A 21,779-nucleotide genomic window follows, 5' to 3' on the forward strand; every position below is an offset into this window, starting at 1 on the left:
AGTAGTCTCCTGCATGGGTGGACATGAGCTTATAAACCTTTCCAAAGATTAGACTGTTGTTGATGCTGCACGTCTCTGTAGGCTTTAGCAGATATGTCAGAGTGGGACCGTTCACACTTGCACTATAACATCGTTTTCCTGACTCGCACTTTAGCTAGCAGTTTTTGCAATGTGAATGCAAACTCACGAGTGCATACCCACAAGTCGTTGTGAGTGTGAGTCTTATTATCCAAAATATTTGTGAGTTTTTTTTAGAACTGACACCTGACATTTTCTGTTGTACATATAATAGGCACAACAAACCACCTTTCACCTCTATTGCTTGTGGCTTCTTGCATGCTATCGGTACACACTGCAAGCCGGGGATTTACAAGGGCATGGCATGCCCCCGAAATACTGCGAGACTTTGTGGAATCGTGGTATTTTGATCGAGCATGGACAGAGGAACAAAATCTAGTGATTTTAATCTCCTGGTAAATCTGAATGAGGATGGGCCCTTGCATTGCTGCCTCAGATCATTAATTTTTACATTTTTGCATAGTTTTGGAGTGGCAAAAACAGGGGGGGGGGGGGGGTTGTGATTGTAGTGAGCAGACCAGTGCTACCCAGATTAACTGTACACTGCCATGCTGCTTTCAGTTGGATTTGAAATGTTCCATTATCAAAATTGGGGGATTTGCTTGTGCATGCAGAATGTTTTTCAGTGCTTCTGTAGTTTAATATCTCTGTTATTGTTGATGTTATCTTTTTTTTTTTAATGGAACTTGGCACATGTAGTGACCTGAGGATGCACAAAGCATATTTTGGGGGTGTTTGACAATACTATGGCTACCACATTAGTGGATTTTTTTTTTTTTTTCATATTGGGCTAGATGTTGTCATGGCAATTATTAATTGGGATTTTACTAGAACGACTTTTCAAGCACAAGTTTTGTAGCAGGGGTAACTAATCATACTCAATAACGTTTCTTTGTTTTCTGGTGCAGAATAATGAATTTCACCTGGTGCAATCTTTTGAACTGTAATTTTTTTGAAACCTTAATAAAAAAAAAAAGTTATTCCTTATGCCTTCCCATTTGATACAAGGATATCTCAGAAGCATACTGGTTTGTGGGTGATAGTATGGTTCACACACACATATTCACACACAGACACACATACACACAGCCACACAAACACAATCCCATGTTTTTTTTTAGGCTGGGCATGAAGAGCAGAAGACATCCTATGGTGAAAGTCAGCCAATAAATGCTGCTGGAAATTTATGACGTTTGACTCCAGCCTTTCGGAGATTCATGGCTGTTGAGTGCCATGCGAGGCAGTCGTCATTTTTCGTCGGCCGATTTATGGCATTTCCCATAAGCGCGGTGCTTTTCTGCGGCCGGTGCTGTCATGCGATATAGAGAATGACAAATTGGTGGTGGTATGAATGTCTGATTCTCCTCTCTGCAGCCGCTGCTAAAATGAAATATGATGAAATAAAACGATCAGCACATATTTCCGTTTGCTGGCAAGAAATCTTCAGGGGCAATAGCTCACTACAAGCGGCTGCTCTTAGCAGTAACCTTATAAACTGCTCCATCTAGCAATACCCTTTATAAACTGCTCCATTATAAAACGTCTCACAGTAAGAGCTACTTCAATGTTTGTGCAAACTCGACTGACTGTGGCGTGTACTGATTGTTCCTCGTTATCATCGGGCTGGTGTTTTTTTATGTCATTTAACCCACGTTGCCGACAGTGCATTTGATGGGGGAAAAACCCTATTCCCTGGGTAGTACTGGTAATATGCATGGTTCCCATGTGCCAAATAAAAAGATCAGATGCCTGAGGATGATGCCTGCTAAATATGCTGGGAAGATTATTATTCCAGAATGTAGAAAAAAAGGGGGAGGGGAGGGCCATACCAGTTAAAAGTCCGCGTACTGCATACTTGATGTAAGAATGTGATTGGCCATCTCCAAGTACAGCATATGGCAGAAGAGTGGAGTAAAATATCAAGAGAATTGGGGTTTGTTTTTTTTTGCTTTTGCAGGGACCTGGGTATAGACCCCCCTCCCCCTCCACCCACTAGTCGGAGGTACCCAATGCATGTTTCCTAAATCTCTGATATAGGCTCCTTTTTGTGTGATAAAATCCAGCACAAGAATGTTTTCCTCTTTTTCTTTAGACTCTTGAGAAACTTAAAAAAGGGGTTATATGATGTCTTAAAAATTAGATGAAAATTAGTCAAATCTGTGGATCAAACCCCTGCTAGTTTTGAAAGCTCATTCCTCATCCAATGTTATCTTATTTTGAAAGGTAGAAACACATAAAATTTAGACATGCAAACTATATGAGGTAGAAACACATAAAATTTAGACATGCAAACTATATGTATACAGCATCTTTGGCCAATCATTGCTTCATCAGACCCACTACATTTGTATAATATAAGGCTGTAACAGTTGAATTGTGCTGTTACAAGGACTTCATACCATTGACAAACACCATTGTAATGAGATTTTCATTTTTTGTGTGTGTGTTTCTTATGAGTTCCGAGATCCTATTTTGAAGATGTCACCTAGGGTATTGTAATGACAGCTTACCTTAGATGAAGGGGGGGGGGGGGGTGTCTGTCCTGAGATAGGTGCTGGCATGAGAGTTCACCTGAGATCGGGGGTTCATTGAGCAGTGTTCCGGATTTTTTTATTTATTTATTTATTTTTTTTTTTTGGGGGGGGGGGGGTCTCCAGGAAAATCCTGCAAAAAGGGGGTTTCAGAAATTTTGGCAGTCCTGCGAGATAGGGGATGCGATGCGTTCAAAGGGAGGAGATGAGCATGCATGTACACGTACCCTAAATGTTACTGAGCGGGGTGGTAGAGGGAGCGAGGTGTACCGGTACACAAGAGTAACACTGTCCTAAACACCAAGCTTTATTAGGCAGTACGATTAGAACGATAGCCAGGTACAGAAAATGAAGATACATGTAGATAGTGTGTTTTTCATTTCACCCTCTGACTAGGATTGATATGCTGCAAACTTCCTACCATGACGAGCCAAGTCACTTTGAATTGATACTATCTAATAACTAGAGAAGTACTCTACCTGAGAGCGCAGACCTCTGCCAAGCATGCAGCTCATTCCACCACTGATCTTGTTCTTCCATAGAGATATCAGTGATTTCCACCCATATGTACTAGTCTTATTATTGCATTGTGTGCTGAAAGTCGCCCGATTTCCCAGTATAGAAGCCTTTGTTACATCATAAACCCTCAGCTGCATGGCACGCCTCGCCCTAGCAGAAACTAGAGCACGCACTTTAGTGCGCGCATGCAAACCTCAAATACGCGCAGCCTGAACTCCCAAGTTCATTGACCCTACCTGCCAAAATATCAAAAATCCTTCATAAATTCCCCCCAAATTCTCGGATCACTACCAAAATTTAATCATCTCTTATTTGTATCATTCTAAACCTTTCCTGCAAGTTTCATCCAAATCCGTTAACTACTTTTTGAGTTGTTTTGCACATGGACAAACTAACAAACAAACAAACCAACGGTAACGAAAACAGAACCTCCTCCCTTGGCGGAGGTAATAATGTCAGTCATACAGTTTGTTTCAGTGCAGGTATGTGGTAATCTCATCAAGCTGTTGACTTGTAGAAGGAATGATACATTTACTGTTTTCTTACTGTCTCTTAGGTTAATGCAATTACATAGGTCCTACTTTTATATCTTATATGTTTCACCTACCATTGGTACCATTGCCAATGACGTAAAAAGTACCCGGATGTTGATTTAAGCGTTATTTACGGTGCATTATGGAATAGTCCGGTAGCAAAGTCACTTCCGTTCGTACGTGGGTGATACATGACTAATGCTATTTACACACACAACTGACTGTATTCTACGTGTACTTCCTGTTTTCTCGACTTGAATTACAGCTTTAATATGATTTGCAATTTCTCCATTCTTAAGAAATTGCTGTTAAATGACTACTGGTTGTTGCTGCGAAGCTGCCATGTGTTGTTCGCACGACAATAAATTAAAAAAATCTGCAGAAATAGGATCCTTACTGGCATGCGAGATGTGACGTGGCCGCGTGGGTGAAGTTTGCGGGTGACTCCACAGCGCAGTACGTGCATGCGCGACTTACTAGTAGTGGTAGTAGGCCTAGTGCCTACGTACTTACTTGGAAGAAGTTGCTTCGGAGACGGGATAAGTTTGAGATCACGGTTCATTCCCAATTGTGTTCGCGACATGTCGACAGAGAACAAATAAAAAAAAAAAAGATGGGCATTCCATGACGATATGCAGAAATAGTACCCTTACTGGCATGCGAGATGTGACGTGGCCGCGTGGGTGAAGTTTGCGGGTGACTCCACAGCGCAGTACGTGCATGCGCGACTTACTAGTAGTGGTAGTAGGCCTAGTGCCTACGTACTTACTTGGAAGAAGTTGCTTCGGAGACGGGATAAGTTTGAGATCACGGTTCATTCCCAATTGTGTTCGCGACATGTCGACAGAGAACAAATAAAAAAAAAAAAAGATGGGCATTCCATGACGATATCCAGGTGGATGAATATTTTCCAGCATATTTTCAGCGTATGCAGAGATGACTGATCTGTGATGTGCACATCGCATGATCAAGCAGTACGCTGTACTGGTATGTGTTAGCTTATGCGTGCAGTGGTGTATGCTAATGCAAGGCCGGCCGCCAGCCTAGGGCAATGCATGCGGGGACTACAGTGTACGAGTATGACAGGCCTGGCCACTCGCTGGCTCGGGCGGTACAGCCGCCTATATACTGTACAAGTATCCGTGGTCGGCGCGGCGCTATAGGTAAGGTACATGTACGCGCACGCTATGTATAGCGCTGTGCAAATTATGCCCCGCGCCGGAAGTGCCCTTGCTACAAAGTGCACTAAATGATGCATCACGCGTTACCCCGGGGTACCGTAGTACCCCGGATAACCGCGTTGTGTAGCGCCACCTCACGTCCACTCGAGGACAGCCAGAGAAAAATGTGCATGCACTGTGTGTGCGTGTACATAGCATTCCCATGCCACTGCATGTTATACTATACGTGCATGGAAGCTGCGATACCACTAGCATGTGCTTTAGTGCAGTGCAGTGCAGTGGCTAGTGCGCGCTAGCTCCAGCACCAAAATAATTTCCTCTTTTTGGCACCCAGGGTACAACCTTTTTAAAAAAATAAATAATTCAACAAAATGGCTGATTTTTATTTGGTACCCCGGGATACCATTTATGTCATCAAATCTTGACGAAAAAGCCACATCCGGGTACTTTTTACGTCATTGGCGATAGCGAGAATTGGATAGTACGTTCACATCCACGCTTGCATATTTGTCAGTTATTTCCATGTGCAACTGGAAGAACTGAAGGAAAGGGGCAGTGGGTGGGGGGGGGGGGGGAGGGGTAAGGAGGGTGGAGCATGCATATTCCACATGGTATTCCAGAAATGTCAATTATTGTAACTCATGGGTTGCCTCAGATGGTGTGCTGCATCAAATTTGCAAAGTGAAAAACCTGCCTCAGGCTTATCACACTTTACACCAAAAATGTCGCAGATCTTTTTTTAGAAGTGGGGGGGGGGGGTAGGGGAGAATAAATCCACTCCAAGGTGAGGTGACATGCCAACACAGCCAGACAAAATGAAGGAGAGAATAAAAAGTGACAGACTGAAAAGGAAGGGTAAGTGGATAGTTGTCTCTTTCTGTCTACCCTGGCTGGATGTTGTTAACCCTTAATGTGCTTTGTTCACCAACAAGCCAGTTCGTAATTACGTTTTGTAGCTCATGTACTCATTGGTACAAATGACCTCTCTTTTTTCTCAGTTGGTTAGGCACTTCACTCGTTTTCAAAGCAGCATAATGCATGAGCTTGCCCGACGTAACAATTTATGGAATTCGTGTTCAAACAAAGAATGAACTTGCATTGAGATCAGGTGATCAGAATACTCCATCAGTTGACAATTTAGCAGGGTCCATTTCATTGTTTGTATTGAATGCAATAACAGCCTATTATCTTTTATAGTGCAAAATACCATTCTTGCTGTCAGGTGGATGTGCTGACAAGCGCCATTTAGATAAGGATCACATGAATAATCATCGCATCACAGATGCTTATCTGCGTCAGTGAATGTACAAACCAGAATGCCTGTTGGTACAAATGACCTTTTTCTGCTCATGCGCAAAGTGGAATTATATACGCTCTGGTTTATTGGCAGGCACCTTGAAGTGCTTTCTTTACTGTACCTATTGGCATCATTATAGGTGTCTGGAAAGTAATCTTGAATGAATAAGGATTACTTAATCCCTCTAATCCCTGTCTTGTCACTAATGCCTTCATTTTGGACTGGGGCAGATTACTACAATCTGGATGGGCTTGAGAACCAAGACAAATAGGTCAAGTTAACCCGGTGAGGACGATTTGATTCTGCTACAACATGCATTTTCCCATTAGACGCTTGCCCGAGTATACTCGGGATTCATCCTCAACGGGTTAAGGGGATTACTGAGTAGGGCCTAATGTTGAAAAAGCTAGGTGCAGAACACGTTTACCTTGAAAAGACTAGCCCCAAGTATATTCGGGCAGGTGTCTATGGGAAATGTGTGTTTATAGCAAAATAAGCCTGTCCTCAATGGGTTAAGGACTGAAGAGAGCACTTGACTCTGTGTAGCTGTGCTGACTGAGTCAGCTGCTACCTCTGGCTTCTGTTGCATTGGAATGAAAAGGAAAATAATCATAGAAGTAAAAGAAATAAATTGACTTGGTCTAACAGCACTATGTGCATTTGTGGTCATCTTCACATTATACCAGTTATTAAAGTGGATGTACATTGTGTGTTTTGATGCTTAGAAATTAAGTCATTCACTGACTCCACCTCATCCCCCATCCCCACATCAGGTTTTTATGAGATTGACTATAATTCTCTTGCTGCCAATGGCAAATTGTTTGCACTCAATCCCAGTGGAAGGTTAGGGGGAAGTTTCTTCATGTTTTAAGATTCGCTTGCTCCTGTCATGAATATTATTTATGTAAGTTTATAGAGTAACATGTTCAGCCCACATGGGGCAGAAAGTTTTGAGACTTTCCGGGCAGACTATGGCACTCGAGGGGAAGGATAAAGTTCAGTAGTTTCTGTTACTCCAAGTTTGGTGGTGATTTGTTTGGTGTCACTGAGGACATGTGTACTGTGTTGTTGATTTGCCACCATCTTTTCCTCGGGCTCATAACACCCCTCATTCACCAAGATGGTCCAGTACTGTTATCAAGCTTGTCAAAGACTACTACCACAACTCCTTCAGGATACTCCCCACCACTAGCCCTATCACCTCTACAACTACCGCCACTACCAATGCCACTTACCAACACCACTACCATAAACCACAATAACCACTGCCACTTTTACTGTTACCACCCTTTCCACTATTCATCAAACCTCTGTTGTCATAATAGGCCCATTTACACTTGCTTGGAAAAATCGCGACATTTGGGTGCAAGTTGCTAAAGCAAATACACCCAAACGCCCTCGAAACATCGCCAGAAAAATCGCCAGCCGGAGTGCAATTTTTTTTCGAGCCCACCGGAGGTGCGGGGAGACTAAGGGATCGCCTGCGGCGTCTGTCCGTCCGTCCGTCCGTCCGTCTTCTGTCCGTAACGATACAAAAACTTCAATAACTCTTTACTCTGGGCTTCAATTGCAATCAAACTTCGAGGGAAGAGGGGTCATACAAAGTTTCACATTTTACCATATATGAAGGTCATCTCAAGGTCAAAGCAGGCAGGGGTCAATGAACTTCAGGGCCAAATGTTAAGTTTTTATGGCGCGTTTCTATTATGGGTCATAACTTCTGATCCATAACTTCATTTGTGACTAAACTTGGATGGTAGATGTCCCTTGGGGAGTGGATGATCACCACAAGGTCAAAGGTCACTAACAGGGGTCAACGAACTTTTAGAGCCAAATGTTAAGTTTTTATGGCACGTTTCTATTATGGGTCATAACATATTTTGATCCATAACTCCGTTTGTGACTAAACTTGGATGGTAGATGTCCCTAGGGGAGTGGATGATCACAAGGTCAATGGTCACAAGCATGGGTCAACAAACTTTTAGAGCCCAATGTTAAGTTTTTATGGCGCGTTTCTATTATGGGTCATAACTTCTGATCCATAACTCCATTTGTGACTAAACTTGGATGGTAGATGTCCCTTGGGGAGTGGATGATCACCACAAGGTCAAAGGTCACAAACAGGGGTCAACGAACTTTTAGAGCCCAATGTTAAGTTTTTATGGCACGTTTCTATTATGGGTCATAACTTTTGATCCATAACTCCATTTGCGACTAAACTTGGATGGTAGATGTCCCTAGGGGAGTGGATGGTCACAAGGTCAATGGTCACAAGCATGGGTCAACAAACTTTTAGAGCCCAATGTTAAGTTTTTATGGCGCGTTTCTATTATGGGTCATAACTTTTGATCCATAGGTCCGTTTGTGACCAAACTTGGATGGTAGATGTCCCTTGGGGAGTGGATGGTCACCACAAGGTCAAAGGTCACAGGCAGGGGTCAACGAACTTTAAGGGCCCAATGTTAAGTTTTTATGGCATGTTTCTTTTTTGCCATAAATTTTTACCTTTTTATATCTCTTTTTATCTGTTATATCTCTTTTTTTTATCTGTTATATCCCATTTGCGTACAAGAAATTGTACGCGAATGGGTGAGACACATTATGGCACTTGCCTTGTTTAAACATCGCGATGTTTGAGGCGAAGTTTAATGAGTGTAAACCCAAGCTGGAGAAACATCGTGATTTTTCATCACATGACTTTCAGTATCGGATTGCACCGGGAGTTTACGCGCGCTCCCGATCCCTCTTTGGAACATGTAGAGAGTATGTCGGCCGCTGGCCAGAGTACAGGGTACATGTTGTACAGGTAAACGGCAGATCCTCGGCTCGTGTTCTCTCACCTCCCTGATGAAACTATATTGTATTATGAAAATGAGTAACAAACCCCTGAAGTTCTCCAACCACTTATCATCACCCCATAACGACATAACAAAATAATGTTCTCTCAGAAATGCATTGATTTTGGGAGTGCCCATGCTGCTCTCGGTATACATTGACTTTGTGGAATACAGGAGTACGTAACAAGTGTCGGTAAAACAATGGTGAGTTCTTGCTGTCGCCTGATAAAATACCAGTCCTAAAAAAATGAGCCTACTTCTCACTTTCGTTGTATCGGCGAAATTTCATGACCCTCCTGAATGCTACTTTCATCAACTTTCCCATACTAAGCTGAAATTTTACACACCTGCTATGTATGTGATCTAATATAGCAAGCTATATAGTTTTACCGTAAGTTTACACTCGAGAGAAACACAAATTTATGTGTACATTGGACTGATAAAAAGCCCTGGCTCAACATTCCAACCAGCTAGCTAGCTGTGAGCAAAATAGACTGCACTGCAGTGAATACGAATAGCCCGCGCTTTCACTCGTCTACCGTGTTGAAGAGAGGTAAATTACACATACGCACTGCCGACCAAAAAATCGCGATGTTTCGTGAAGCTCAAACTTCGCATGCTTTTGCGCAAGTATAAACAGTGGAACCAAAATGTAGCAATTTTAAAAATCGCGCTGCGAGTAGGTGTAAATGTGGCTAAAGAGTTGCAGAGGCTGATTGAAAAGTTCAGTATTAAAGGACAAGTTCACCTTCATAGACATGTGGGTTGAGTGAATGCAGCAATATTAGTAGAACACATCAGTGAGAGTTTGAGGAAAATCGGACATCCATTCAAAAGTTATGAATTTTTGAAATTTCTACTCAGTCACGGCTGGATGAAAAGTCTACTGTAGATTGTGATGTCACATGTGTACAATGTTATAAAGAAAGAATGAAGAAAATTCAACATATTTCCATTTTTCTCACATAACAAAAGAACACTCCTCTCTTTCAGAAGGTAGGGGGAATAATATTACCCTTAACATACGTCAGTAACAGGTCGAAGAATTTTGCACTTTATTCAGAAAGAAAAGTTTTGTGAAATTCTCTTTTTATTTTCCTTATATTGTTGTACGTGTGTGACGTCATACACTGTAGTAGTCTTCTTGTCCAGCAGTGACTGCGCAGATACTTCAAAAATTCATAAGTTTTGAACGGATTGTCCGATTTTCCTCAAACTTTCACTGATGTGTTCTACTAATATTGCTACATTTCTCTCAATCCTTATGTATATGAAGGTGGACTTGTCCTTTGATTTGCTGGTGTGAATACATTATGTAAGTGGTGGGTAGGCCCTCAACATAGAGGATGTGGTTAATTCATGGTGGACAGGGAAATTTGTGCATGAGTAAAAAGTCTTATGTTTATGGGAATCATCCTTTTGGTATTTCATCCGAGTAGACATGTAGAAGGTGTTATTCTGGAACATATATATTAGGTGGTAGATCAAATCATATTTTTCAAAGTTTTAAAGGTTTGGCATAAGATGGCAAGTCACATGAATGTTCTCGTTGAGCACCTGACTGTTCTCGTTGAGCACCTGACTGATATACGAGAAGAACTCTACAGCATACCTGCATGGCACATTCTTAACATTTTGTGAGATAAATATTGAAAATTGATTACAGTAGTTGTGATTGAAATGTAAATGCGGATAATACACTGGAAGACTATGTTATGCTACAACCCAGTATATCATGCAGTTTATTCTTAAGTCTGCTGTTATTAAGAATAAAAACATGCTCACAGGAAGATTCATGGCTATTTTCTTTGATAATAACAGCATCAAATGGAAAGAGAAGATAAATGTCATATGCGTTAGACTTAGTGTTTTTAATGTCACTCATTTTGAAATGTGGAAGATATTTTGGTATAATAACCCAAATTTGTTTTCATTCCTCTTCTCGCATTTTGTCTCTCTATCTACCTCCAGCTCTTAGCAATCGACCCATGTCAGAGGATATCAAGTCTAGAAGCATTATCGAGGCATCCCTTCATGACCGACGTCGACTGGGATGTCGTTCTCGAGATGGAGATCAAGCCATCGTTTGTGCCACCTGTAGGTAGACCATACTGGCTGGTCCTCAAAGATGAGAACAGAAAATGAAGATGAAATTTTAAGTTCAGCATTATCATGTCAAACTCGTATGGCATTGAGAGGCTGTACTTAGTTCAAGCTAAAAGCCATGGAGAAATGCTCAAATCAGTTCAAAGTCACATTAAAAGTGACATTTTGAAGAATTTTTGTTTGATTTAGGTTGAGGCGATCTCATGGTTTAAAAGGCATATTCTTTTCTTGTGCCTAAGTCTTGACTTTTGCAGCATTTTATGAATGTATGCATTGTTTCCAAATCATTATTAGTAGATACCTTTCAGAGAAATAAAAGTTGTCTAGCATCTTGACTCAGTTCAAAGTTTCTATTTACAATATTCTGGATTTGGTTATTACATCAGCTGTAGGTTTTCTCAATTCATTTCTAGTCACATTGATGCATTAACTGTGCACCTTGTATATCAAAGAGTGAGAACAATGAATGAGAGCGCAATTACAGCCAAGAATTCATTGCATGAAGTAGATTTCATTCTTGTAGTGGCTGCCATGGAATCAGACTTGGCCTTGGTGAGCTCTTCTTAAGCCACTTGTTGTCGTCGCTTTTCTTTTTCCAGAAAGATCATCTGAACTGTGATCCGACCTTTGAACTGGAGGAGATGATAATTGAGGCGCGGCCACTGCACAAGAAGAAGAAGCGACTCGCCAAGCAGAGTTCGAGAGCAAAAGATAGCAAAGAGATTGTAAGCAGAAGAGACTTGGCATTTGAATTGCAAAAATAATCTTTAGAAGACCATGCTTTTGTTTATTTAATAAAGCTGCACCAAAACTCTGAAATAGTCTCTCTCTTTCTATCAGACATGCATCATCAGTCTACAGCATAAAAAAATCTGATGAAAAAATGTTTTCCATAGCTGTGCTTGTTGTAGCACATTTCTTTAGGCTTTCCAGATACCTTCTATTAGTTACATGTATGATTTGATTTTATGTTACTATCAGTTTCTTTTAAAAATCTGTTTCCGCATTACACTGTATGATGTCCAGTTAAGATTGAATTAATGTTAATGTTATTCATTCAATGATCAGCTTGTCTCTCCCTTATTTTGATTGTATCATTTATGCACAGTTGAGTATATTCCTATAGAAACTATACAACATAACTTTATGATTATCAGCATTATTATTACTCTGGTCACCAACTAGTGGTACCCCTTCCCCAGGAAAATGTAATAATGAACAGACCCCCCCCCCCAAAAAAAAAAAAGGAACAAAAAGAGCCCAATTTCCACACCTTCTTATGCCCTGCAATCTTTTTTCCCTCTAGTCTATACAACTGAAGTATGGTCATGTGCTTTTATTTTCATGCCAGCTTCTGGTTGCTTAAAATGTGTGAAAATTTCCACACCATGAAATACGGTATTTCCACTTTTATAGAATTTGAGTTTAGATCATTTGATATCAGTGAAGCATTGGAATGTTTCTTCAAATTTAAAAATCATGATATGTAACCAAAAACCTGCTTTAAAAATTTCAAGGCAGGTGCAGAATTTTTCAGATAAGAAACCTAAAGCATCTTGTCATTGTTATGATAATGAGTATTTGATGCATCACGCGTTACCCCGGGGTACCATAGTACCCCGGGTTACCGCGTTGTGTAGCGCCACCTCACGTCCACTCGAGGACAGCCAGAGAAAAGTGCTTGCACTGTGTGTGCGTGTACGTAGTCATTCCCATGCCACTGCATGTCATACTATGCGTGCATGGCACGCTGTGATACCACTAGCGTGTGCTTTAGTGCAGTGCAGTTCAGTGGCTAGCGCGCACTAGCTCCAGCACCAAAATAATTTCCACTTTTTGGCACCCAGGGTACAACCTGTTTAAAAAAATAAATAATTCAACAAAATGGCTGATTTTATATTTGGTACCCCGGGATACCATTTATGTCATCATTTGCAGGATACGGGTTCAATGTGCACAGTGTACCAATTGAGTACCTGAATATGAAAACGACCCAAGTCCATTACAGAATATTCAGAAAAAATAGAAATCATTAAATAATGTTCGAATGTTTGTTGTTGTTTTTTTCCTTTCTGTTAGTAGAATGTTATTCATACAAATTCAAATGTAAAATATTCATTTGACTGATTATCTCTCTTTGAATGACTTCCTAAAGGTTCTCCAAAGACAATAGCCAAATTTGGACTTGGGTCATTTTTATATTCAGGTATTCAATTGTGTATCCAAATCATGCCTTTTGGTTTTATGTGTTCCCTATCCCTCTCTCTCCCTCTCTCTCTTCTGTAGGACGAAGAAATGCAAGCAATGCTAGACAACTTGAGTGCAGAGTTCAGAGTATACAACAGGGAGAGGTGAGATATTTAAAGGACAAGCCCACCGTAATATAGTTATGAGAGAATGCAGCAATGTTCAGATAGTAGAACACATCAGTGAAAGTTTGAGGAAAATAGGACAATTGGTTCATAAGTTATGAATATTTGAAGTTTCTGAACTGCCTTTGCTGGATGAGAAGACTACAACAGGACATTTATGCTATCTTTTGGTGGTTGACACTGCAGCGATACATACTCGGTGCAATCAATGAAACGTAGAGCATGTACAGTCAGTCCGCAGCACGTATGCTAATGAGCCGATCCGGCAAGATTTATTCAGCGCTCTCGTTGACGATCTTTGCGTTCGAAAGGTGTCTCGTCGTGCGAGATTTTGCGAGACTTTGATAGGGCTATGGTTTTCACAGTGTAGCGACTTGTACATACATTCGTCATGGCTACAAGTCACGGTAAATTGTTCTCCAGACTTTGATCTTTATTTTGATACTAAATTTGCGTATAACATCGGATCTTATCATGACTATATAATCAGTTGAATTTGCGTAAATTTTACCTGCTTTTCACGGAAGATTTTGTCATCTAAAGTTCTTTTTTGGTTCCTGACCGGATTAAGAAACTGTTGTTTCTGATTTTGGCTTTTTCGTAGAGAGGAAGCTTAGATGTTCATCATATATTGGAGTCAAGGAGACGCAAGCATGATTTGTACTAGCTTTTCCGCTTTGAAATGTCTGTAAAATTGGACAGTGCTTGCATTCAGCGCTTGAACTACACGCGTGCCAAGAAACCACAAGTGGCATGAAACCGTTATGTAGCAGCGTAATGACATAATGCAAGCGCTGAATGCAAGCGCTGTCCATTGAGAGAGCTTACTCTTGAGATTGCACGGTTTCAAGCTGATCAGCACTGACATCGATGTATATTTTACTGGTTCCTGACCGGATTAAGCAACAAATTGTCAAGATATTTACATGGATACAAAGATTAGGAGATGGACTACCAAATAAAGCATTTTCATTGAGACGCAAGGTGAATTTGGTATTTTTTTGACGTCTTGAAAGTGTACTGCACGAATTACTTTTTTCATCATTTTTCAAGCTCAAATTAGGCTATGATATTTTTCATTTACAATAATTTGAGTAACGTGTGACGATAGTTTACATATTTTCCTTGAATTTGATACCAAATTTGTGAACGTAAGGTGTATTTTTGTTGCCGAAAGCCCAAGGACAAAATCCCCTTATGCAGCTCATTACGTATGCAAGCCTAGAGCGGGCTTGCATACGAGTTGAATAAATACGAGCGAATTATCGGGTGCTGCGGACTGACTGTGTATTGCTAGCCCCTGTGTACACCCAGTCACAACCACAGCGCGTACATATGTAGATAATGATATAGCTATTTTGAATTCTACCTACTGTACATGCATGCGTGTGGCTGATGCTTTGCTGTTAGTAATACATTCGTATGTTGGACCCTTTAATTAAGAAGCAATATGCATTGAACGTACACATATGAACGTGATACTATACACATATCTTCACTGCCATTTGAAGAGTATAGAGGAAGACTGTAGTGGGAAATTGCCTGCCATTTATGTTGAACATACAGTGTATGTGACTGTGCATCACAAAACCAACAAAAGTTGCATGCTTAGATTTTACATGAGGACTCAAAAGAGGTGAAATTAGTCAATCCTGTCAATTTTGATTATTTTAAATATACACTGTATTCTTAAAGAACAATTCCATGAGCCAGACGTAGTCTCAGTGGAACATATCCCAACGACAAAATACAGACCGATCTTTTGGTCACCTTTATCAGGGCAATCAAAATCTCTGTGAATTTTATTTTATTTATTTTTTTTTTGGTACGTATTCATGCATCAACTTAGGACATTAATATAAAGGGACCGTAGTAGTTTACAAATAAATAGCGAGAATTTTTACAAAGAATTTACCAGCAAATTATTTTTTTCTCTTTTTTTTTCTCTTCGTAATCCACCAGGACGAAAAATCCCCAAGAGCTGAGAAAATCACAGGAACTCTTCAACACTCCCACTCGGACAAGGACCACCAATGATGGCAACAACGGGGGCGCTGTCAGCGAGCAAGTCGACTCAATACCGACTGAGTCGGAACAACTCGCAACGTAGCTACCACGGAGCCATCAGACTTTAGGAATACCTATTACGTGAAGGCCTTCAAGGGCACTAGTATACTTATAGTTGATGGGAATGATGAATGCTATTAAAAGAGTACAATGTACAGGTGTATTTGGATGTGTTTGTGGTTTGTTTGTTTGTTTGTCTGATTTCTTTTGTGATGTCATTTTTTGGGGGGGAGGGGAGGGGAGATGAAAATAAGTAATTTGTGTTTGTAATGAGTGATTATACTGTCAATATTATTTATCCTCACAGATGATAGGAATTGATGGGCCAGCTGAAAAGAAAAACGACAAACAAACAAACCTGAACTATGGGCACTCATGCCAAGGTTTGACCGTGCGCAAAAATACACAGTCACGTAGGTCTCTACACGTAGCAGGCAGTCAAATTTTAGACAGTGTTGTGGTCGAATCATGAGCGGCTTGCATTAAAGCAATTGTGAAAGACTTCATTCTCACATGAGCACTCACTCATTTTGATCGCTTTGCATTTTGATAATACTAGTTTTGATGATAGGAAAGTGGTTTGATTTCAGTGATTACTGACTTCATATTAAGTCTTCATCCCTAATAGTAATAAAACACATATTCAGAATGTGTATGATGATTTTTACAAACAATCCTCAATAGGAACACTTACATGTTTTGATTATGAACGGCTTTCCTATGAATACTTGATATTTACACAAATAATGCATGCATAATTTTGTTTTTGTCTTAAGATTTGGTGTAATTAAGTGGGATAAATATCAACCCGACAATTTCATATCAAATCTTGCCTGTTCATCCTCCACATTTTCCAAGTCTCCAATCCGGTGTGATTATGTACCAACGAGCAGATTAGATGGTGTGAGCATTTTACTGAATCAACAAAAACAAACTTATCACCATAGCGACCTCATCTTTCATGTGTAAAGCCAAGCTATGCTTTCACTTTGGGTTAAAGTCAACTTTAGCTACTCAAAAGGGATGTGCAAGGGAACTCAACTCACATATTCTCAGTTTGGTACCAGACATAAGCAACTCATACCAGGTTGCATGTCTTATGATATGGATCTGTAAAGTGAGAAATAGTGCAATTGGTATATAGAAAAAGAGGGGCTGTTGCCTTTTTGATGTTTTTGAAATATAAGTTATTGTAGATGTACAAATGTGTGTCCCAATCTCTTGTCATTATATGTCTTTATCTCATACACTCAGTTTATGTTTTGATGTAAAGTCACTTTGAATATTGTGATATATTTTGTGTTCACTGAACTAAACTTTATTCCGAATCACCGAGGTCAATATTGAAAAAAAAAAAGAAGTGTACATTTAATACCAATTATAGAGTGCACAGACAGAGTAATATCTCACAACACTTCTCAGTGGTGACATGGTCCCCCCCCCCCCCCCTCCTTGCCTTTTCTCTGAACAGGACACTGTGAGAAAACAGTGACTAGAACTGAAAGAAAGCAAAATTCAAATTTGGTTGTAACACCTTTTGTGGGTAACTTTCGTCTGGAAGCATTTTGGTTGCAAAGGTCAAGGAGCATACCAAGTTACTGTTGGTGCTATTAGAAAGTCCATGCCTAATTATTGCACATTCCCACTACATTGTGATTTTTTTTTCCTTTTTATTTCCCAATGTGAATCAGGACAGTATATCTCCCCCCCCCCCCCACCCTTTTCTCAACATTTCTCTGGCCAAAGAGGGAGCGTGTTGAGCAGATGTCCATACATGAATTGTTGTTAGTCGTGTGCACATTCACCCTATCATAAATTAACATTTCAGCCTCTGGGTTGAAGGTGCAGTGTTGCGCATGAATTGACAAACTTTATATTTTTAAACAGCAGGAGGGATATGAAGTGATGAAGGAAATTTGTGAAAAATGATGACCCCGGTAGTAATAAGGATGTGGTGCAAAATGTGCAATATTCGTAGGTCAACGCTGACATTGTGAGTTAAAGATACAATATAGCTGAATGTTCTGAAGCTTGCTTTTATAGTGGATGTTCTTTTTTTCCCTATTATTTTGTATGGAGCCTGTGTTGAAATTTATTTATTTTTCTGTCTTACTTCTACAGGTTAAGTACCTCTAAGCAATATTTGAAAAATGTGACTATAATATCTCTTAAAAAATTAATTGCCTTGCATACTTAGTTCTTCTTGTACATATATTTTTTCTTCTTCTTCTTCTTCTTCTTTTGTCAACGGAGCACTATAGCATACCCTTAGAAAGATTGTGATCCATAGAAGAAAGAATATGGTGACATGAATGTCAAAACGAGTGTTATTTGAAAGAGGACAGAAATCCACATGCATTGAATAAAACACATAATTATGTCTGAGACAGTACAGGAAACAGATTTTTCAAACTAAGGGATTTAATGTCTTTTTTATGATATCCGCATGATCTATGTTGCCCTTTTTGGTTCTGACATGAAAGAGTACTTACGCCATTCCACAAAGTTGTATTGTCCTTGGTGAGATTTGGTTTAAAAGGCAAGATATGCTGTATGTGCAATACAATTTTTGCTAGTGTAGTATTTCTCACATTTCGGGACTCATGAGGTAAACATTGTGAGCTGTTGGATTTACGATACAATGTATGTATGATTCAGAACCACCACACTGGAATGAGAAGCAAATACAATTGTAGCATCCCTTTTCAAGAGAAATTTGCCAATTTCCCACTTTTGAGACAGTCGTATCTTTTTTTGTAAGGCTATTTTTTTTTTTTTCTACCAGAGTTTTTAGTTTCACAAACATCAATTTGCTGGTGATTTATGGTGTACACAGTATCTGTTGAAACACAGAAAATGGTGCCAAAGCCCCTACAAATAAATGCAGGCAACTCCCAGTGTAACAGAGTTTTCTTTCATGTTATCAAACTATTTGTTTCTAACTGAAGGGAATTTTGCACCATGGGCTTGTTGGCGATAATAATTTTGGGGCCTGAATTATAATGACGTTGTAACAAAATTTTGTTATAACTACATACGTCCGTTGTAATTGAGTGCTCTGTAGTGAAAGAATGCTCCAAAAGAGGGGGAGAAAATATTTTCAACTCTTGAATTGACAACTTGATTTGATTCTTCTGGCAAGTGTGGCCATCAAGAGAGGCATTGCTCAAGAAGAGAGAGCTGCATTTTCAGCTCAGTCATTTGTGTGTGTTGGTGTGTGTAAAATTAGCCCTCACAAATTTTTTTGCACCTACTTTCAGAATGTGTTACAGGGTTTCAAATGAGTTGTCATGGTAACCTGTGGTATGGCTGAAAATATTGCAGAACATGTAAAATTAAAGACATTAACAAGCCGTGTTTTGGTCCTTCCCCCTCTCCATCGGTGTACAAAAAGAATGTACAGTTCAGGGCCCTATGTGACTGAGCATGTAATAATTTTCTGGACCAGACACAGATTCAGTCGGGCACAGTTGATGTTTGAGATGTTGACCAAGTTTGTATTAATGCATTCCTCATTAGTCCATTTAAACCCAGTCCTCACGGGAACCTGGTATACTAGCAGTTCCTGTACACAGGAACCTGGTATACCAAGTTTCCCAAAGCATAGACAAGAGTGTGTACATTCGTGGCCTAAATTCCTGTTTATTTTTGTATGCTGACCAGAAAAATTACTTTGATCAAAAGAGTAGAGTTTCTTGTGTCAATGTCTGTTCTTTTTGTGTATCAAAACTGCATGACTGTATCTTTGTCTAATATTCCTTTTCCAATGTAGTAGCGCACTTGTTTAGCTATAAAATTCGCATGAAACATACATGTGTGTAGCAGTCAGGGCTGAGCTCACCAGATTTTGACTTTCGCTGTCCCTAGTGGGATGCCCTAATAGTGTATAACAAAAGAGTTTGGTTTAGCCCAGCACAACCATCATGCTGTATTTATATCTATTCATATTCTGATTGATATTTTGCACTGCTTGCTGGCACATGCAGTTGACTGTGGAAAGGGGATACATTTACTGCTTGACTGCTTTCACACAGGCAGATTACCATCCTTACCCTTCTTTGTCGATGGGCAAAAAAAGAATGTTTGGGGGCGTTGAAGGTTCTTGGAGAATACCGGGAAGAATAGGTTAAATACAGCCTTGTAGAAACTAGATAGCCTACCGAGTAAGAATATGGATCATGTGTTCAATCTGTGATTCTTCATTCGTATTGAAGCACCGAGGGTTTTATGCACACTATGTATCTCCCAAATTCCATTTCACTTGGCATGTTCCAAGTATATAGGAACATGCTGCTGTAAGGGTGTGCCTCCAATGGGATACCGTGTCATTCACATTATTTGTGCAATTGGCATACAGTCATTGTCCATTCATGTAGATTTTGGTTGATCATACTGTATGCACAAATGATTTGTTTTAAAAAGTCTGCCTGTTTGCCCGTTGACAAGTCTTTTACCAGAAAGTTGTTCATTACGTAGTCTTTAACGGATTCCAGGAACAAAGGAATATCTCCTTGGCATTTGGCTAGAAAGCTGACGCGATGAACACTAAAGATCGTTTCTTTGTGTATGATCTCTTCACAAAAGAATGAAATCAAGGATGGACAATGTGATAATATCAGTACAAGACTGAAATTCTCAGAGATCATGTACTATCCTTGTGTCCCATTTAGTAGCAAATCATGAAACAATGTAGAATTTTACAACAGGCGTTGTGACAACTGCAGAAAAAAATATATATAAATGCCATGCATACATTCAAGTAAAACATAATTATTTTTACAGAACTATAAATGGGGGTCACAAAAAAGGATTATTTATTTTGTACTGTGAGGATTATTTATGTGCTCATACTCTGAGGCTCATTGATTGTGTTACCTTTTTTTTTTAGGTTCTAAATCGTGTTATTTTGTGTTCAGCTTGTACTATTGTATTGAACATTGACTGATTACATGTATGCCATCTTTTGAATTTCTTCATTGATTCTGCACAAGTACAGGTACATGAAGAGGGGGGTGCACTGTTCTATTTATTGTTTCTGCCTGCAAAGTACTATTTATGTGTCACAGAACATGATTATACTCTGCACTGTAATAAATCAAATGGATTAAACCCACTTTTGTACAAACAAAATCCACCATAGAAAGTGCTCTATTATTATGTGAAATAATGGTCTGAAAGTAACCTGTAACAGACCATACATGCAAAATGTCACTACATGTACATGTATATTATTCCTCATATTTTTGTGTGTGTTTCTATTTTGTATAGACAATGACCTTTCTATTATGAGTGCAGGAGAGAACATCAGTGTACATAAAAAGCATTTTTTTCCAATGCAATCAATGCAAGGCTGTGTACAGGATCAGTAAATGTGTTATGGGAAGTTTCGTGTCAAGAGTCGTCATGTGAATCCCACGCAAAGAAGTAGTGGTGATGGTGGTGGTGGTGTTTTTAATTGTCGAAGCAACTGCATGTAGATGTCACAGGACCAAGATACTCGTGTCATGCCACCGCCTAGAACTTGACCATTTGACGAGGCTAATTAAACTATGTCTTGATTGCAGACACATGCTGCTTGGATCTTGTTTGCTTGCTCTTTGGTGTTACATTGCATGCCACTGTTAATACAAGCATAATTATTATCCTGTACATGATACATATCAACTGTTTCATAATATGAGGCTGTGCATCACAAAACCAACAACAAGTCGGAAGACATGGATATTTAGTTACCGTATGGTCAGATTCTGGAAGAGCAGATTTTAAGCTTTAAAATGATGTATAACTCATTTCAAGTGGACTCTCATAACCTATCTAAATATTGAAGAGAATGCACACACTCTGAAAAAGAGGCTGAGTGTGAAGTTTAGGGTCTATTCAAGTGCTTAACCCTATTCTAACTGGGCTATTTGAGACCAAGTTTTTACTGGGGGGGGGGGGTCAATTTGACCCCCCCTTCAGATCTCGGCCGCCGATCGCGCGATCGCCACAAAATTTTGCCTGTACATAGAGCCGGATGTCAACTACAAGATTTTATGGTCATACAATAGAAAAAATTTGATTTTATATTTTTTAATAAATTAATTATGCAAATTAACGCATGAAATCATATTTTCACCTATAACTCCATTAAAAAGATTGAAGGATTGCTATATTTTTGTGTCAGAGTTCCTCAAGACATATCGAACAATTTTCTTATAAAAAAACAGCGCAATCAAAGTCAGTTTCTTTTGTTTTGTAGTGTTTTGTGAATTTCTT

General features: G+C 39.7%; 1 protein-coding gene across 1 annotated transcript in view; it reads left to right on the forward strand.

Moving 5' to 3' along the window:
• LOC140242177 (serine/threonine-protein kinase 32B-like) overlaps positions 1 to 17,600 on the forward strand; it is a 167,834-nt gene extending 150,234 nt beyond the window's left edge. Inside the window, exons 8-11 of the mRNA XM_072321943.1 lie at positions 10,948 to 11,073; positions 11,682 to 11,807; positions 13,369 to 13,433; positions 15,417 to 17,600. Coding sequence (XP_072178044.1) covers positions 10,948 to 11,073; positions 11,682 to 11,807; positions 13,369 to 13,433; positions 15,417 to 15,564 — 465 coding nt within the window. The 3' untranslated portion in view covers positions 15,565 to 17,600. The remainder of the gene's footprint in view (positions 1 to 10,947; positions 11,074 to 11,681; positions 11,808 to 13,368; positions 13,434 to 15,416) is intronic.
• The last annotated feature ends 4,179 nt before the right edge of the window (positions 17,601 to 21,779 follow it).

Source organism: Diadema setosum, chromosome 18 (genome assembly GCF_964275005.1).
Source record: "Diadema setosum chromosome 18, eeDiaSeto1, whole genome shotgun sequence".
NCBI lineage: Eukaryota > Metazoa > Echinodermata > Echinoidea > Diadematoida > Diadematidae > Diadema > Diadema setosum.